Genomic DNA, 3,812 nt, shown 5'->3' with positions numbered 1-3,812 from the left:
GCTCAGAAAAATCAAAGGAGAATTATGGCACAATCGTCATGTGCTCAACATGTACTATAACTTGTCATGTGATTTAAACACCACAATGTGATTTTTCTGTCTTTCTGGATCGTTGAGATCTCTCTTTTCATTCATTGGTCAATGTACTATTGAGCTCTGTCGATTAATTAGCGGTTCAAAATGAATGAGCAGAATTATTATTGTACCATGCAGGAGGAAGAAACAATTCTTGTAGGGTCCAAGATGTGTAAAGAAAACTAACACAAAAACAGTCTTTTATTTTACACCGTTAGTTGTTACTTGTAACAACATTTCTTGAATCTTGTTCCTCCTATATATAATGTTCCAAGGTTCTATAGGTTCTAACCAAGCCATCAACTACTTAGTACAAAACACTAAGACACAAACACATCAATTTTCAACAACTTTATTGTTTATTTATTCATTTTGTTACACAAATAAACCAAGAATCATGATCACTTCAATCAAGTGCACACCATCATCACTCACCAACTCTACTTTCTCAAGCACAAAACTTTTACTTCCAAGGTCTCAACTTTCAATTCAACCAACCAATCAAAATGTTGAACAAAACATGGCCCTCCCTTTATTTTCTTTCAAAAAACCTCTCTACCTTTCACCCATTGAGAGTTTTGCATTGCTAGTAAAGCCCAAAAGAAAGAATGTAACAGAATGTCAAGCCTATGAGGCTGATAGATCAAGGCCATTAGAGATTAACATTGAGCTTCCTAGTGATGAAGCAGCTCAAAAGGTTAAAATTGGATTGTATTTTGCTACTTGGTGGGCTTTGAATGTTGTTTTCAATATATACAACAAGAAAGTTTTGAATGTTTTTCCTTACCCTTGGCTTACTTCCACTTTGTCCTTAGCTGCTGGTTCTCTCATCATGTTAATCTCATGGGCCACTAGGGTTGCTGAGGCCCCAAAAGTTAGTTTGGACTTCTGGAAAGCCCTTTTTCCCGTAAGAAAATCACTCAATTTCCTTTTCATTCTAATAGTGTCTGACACATGTCGGTGTCTGATATGACAGATTTAGTTCCACATTCAATTTTTTAAATTATTATTAGTAACTGTGTTAGTGTCGTGTCAATGGTGTTTGACGGAAGAATAAAGGTTAGACTGGAGTAGTTGTAAGGTATTTTACCTAAGAAATTTCAAATTTGGTAATGTAGGTAGCTGTGGCACACACAATTGGGCATGTTGCTGCAACTGTGAGCATGTCCAAAGTAGCAGTTTCATTCACTCACATCATCAAGAGTGGAGAACCAGCTTTCAGTGTGCTTGTATCAAGAATCTTGCTTGGAGAAGCATTTCCCATGCAAGTTTACCTTTCATTGTTGCCAATAATTGGTGGTTGTGCACTAGCTGCTGTGACTGAGCTCAATTTCAATATGATTGGTAAGAAAAAGATCACAAACAAATCTTTTAAAAATAGCGTACCAATTATTATATTTGAACATACCACAAACCTATATAGCATATTGACTTTTTATACCCCCTTACGTATCTGCAAATCATGTGACTGTTCTAAATAGAGTACTTATTCATTTTTCAGGATTCATGGGAGCTATGATATCAAATATGGCATTTGTATTCAGAAACATATTCTCCAAGAAAGGGATGAATGGAATGAGTGTTAGTGGAATGAACTACTATGCGTGTCTTTCAATGTTATCTTTATTAATTCTCACACCTTTCGCCATTGCTGTCGAGGGTCCTAAACTCTGGGCTGCTGGCTGGCAAACAGCAGTGTCTCAGATTGGCCCCAATTTCGTATGGTAAGCATAACACTCTCCGCGCGATTACACAAAAAAAACACTCTCCGCGCGCGATCACCTTAGTAATTTAAGAGTTTAGCATTGTAAAATAGTTATTATTTATTAATGTATTCTTTTGTGTTTACAGGTGGGTAGTTGCACAGAGTGTGTTCTACCATTTGTATAATCAAGTCTCATACATGTCTCTTGATCAGATTTCTCCTTTAACATTTAGCATAGGAAACACAATGAAGAGAATTTCTGTAATAGTCTCTTCCATTCTTATCTTTCACACGCCACTTCGTCCTATCAATGCTCTTGGAGCAGCAATCGCGATTCTTGGAACCTTCATCTATTCGCAGGTGCATTCTCATTTCCTTCTAAACTATGTTTGTTTCTTTATGCATAATCTTTGTCCATTAATTAACACATTTTCTGTTGATTCTGTGAAAGAACAGGCTAAAGAGAAATAAGGCTATGATTTTGAAGCTGTTGTTGAAATCAAGAGAATGATGACTCTTGTTTTGAGCTTATGGTGTTGGACTATATATGATAAGATTATGATTAGGACTATATGGTGTTGATTAGAGAGTGTATTAAGTTATTGTCAATAGAGGTTTTCTTTGAGGCCATTTAAAAGAGTTTGTAATCTCGGTTTTATATGTATAAATGAATTTTTCAATAAGTTCTCTTTAAGAGATTTTCAAAATATTATTTAGAAATCTGTATTTTTAAAATAATGTATACAAATTGCAAATGAAATTTAATATATTGAGATTAGATAGTCCAAATTATCTAATGGTAATAAAAATAAAAATAAAACATGGTTCAAACACTTAACCTTTGATGGCTGGGATACCAACTGAATCTTGCATTGGTTGTCAAAAAAAATATGAACGTTAAAATAGTATAATTGTTCATTATTTTAAATACAAAATTTAATTCATATGGTATTTTTTTCATAAAGTGGTATAAACTTCTCTATAAATAGATATACTTGAAAAACAAAAAAGCAGATCAAATTTTATATATATATATATATATATATATATATATATATATATATATATATATATATATATATATATATATATATATATATCATTTTCTATCATTTTAATTATCATTCATTTCATTAATGAGTGGAGTATATGAAACATCTTTTTGTGAAAAAAAAATTTAAATAACCAGGTTTGATAAAAAAAATACGAAAAAAACCATGTTTTCGGGGTATTTACGAAACTGTCTAGGTTTGGGATATCAGAATACTGAATGCGCCAAATGAAATGGCGTATAAGTATAAATTTAGGGTGCATGCGCCAAATGAAATGGCATGCCCTAAAATCCAATAGGTTTGCGCCAAATGGAATGGCGCATAAGTCTAGGGTTTTTGCCCTAGAAGCCAAACCATTTGGCGCCTTAGTTCTAGGGCTTTTTTTTTTATTTTTTTTTTCATTTTTTTTAATTCATTTTAGTTGAATATATTAAATTTAAATTTTTTTTTTATTTTATTTGTTATGATATTTACAGAAATAAATTTGTAAAATATTTTTTTCGCCTTATAAATGTAATGCAGAAAACGAAAATCAAAATTGTAACATCGATTACAATATAATTTAAGAACTAAACATCGATTACAATATAATTTAAAAACTAAACATCGGTTACAATTAATTTCAGAAACGATACCAAAGATTAATGAAAAATACAACAACATGATCAATGACGTCCATCACCAAGATAGCCATCCGTTCCGCAACCTGGTCTTGTAATGACACGTTTACCGCGATCGTTGATTCCGCCGCGAATATTGACACCGCCTCTTGCCGTAGCTCTACCCCTACCCCTGCCCCTTTGTGCTTCTTGTTGGGTTTGTGTCACGGGGGCTGGTACTGGGATGTCGCGTGGATCGCTGTCTATGAATTCGTCGACGCCCCCATAATTATCCGGAAAACCGCTGTTGTAAAGTCGGCTACCCATTCCCTCAAATGTGTTTATTCGTGGTGGTGGAGTGGGGTGGGAAAAGACCTCCGG

At 33.8% G+C, this 3,812-nt stretch overlaps 1 protein-coding gene across 1 annotated transcript; it reads left to right on the top strand.

Annotated features, from left to right (window-relative positions):
* The first annotated feature begins 356 nt into the window (after window positions 1–356).
* Window positions 357–2,485, top strand: LOC131595458 (glucose-6-phosphate/phosphate translocator 2, chloroplastic-like). Its single transcript, XM_058867807.1, has 5 exons — window positions 357–982; window positions 1,194–1,419; window positions 1,577–1,799; window positions 1,927–2,140; window positions 2,237–2,485. The coding sequence occupies exons 1-5, from the start codon at window positions 473–475 to the stop codon at window positions 2,249–2,251; spliced, it is 1,188 nt and encodes a 395-aa protein (XP_058723790.1). The 5' UTR covers window positions 357–472; the 3' UTR covers window positions 2,252–2,485.
* Window positions 2,486–3,812: the final 1,327 nt, after the last annotated feature.

Source organism: Vicia villosa, linkage group LG4, assembly GCF_029867415.1.
Source record: "Vicia villosa cultivar HV-30 ecotype Madison, WI linkage group LG4, Vvil1.0, whole genome shotgun sequence".
In the NCBI taxonomy this organism is placed as follows: domain Eukaryota; kingdom Viridiplantae; phylum Streptophyta; class Magnoliopsida; order Fabales; family Fabaceae; genus Vicia; species Vicia villosa.
The sequence above is the reverse complement of the archived record's forward strand: the minus strand, read 5'-3'. Positions and strand labels throughout refer to the sequence as shown.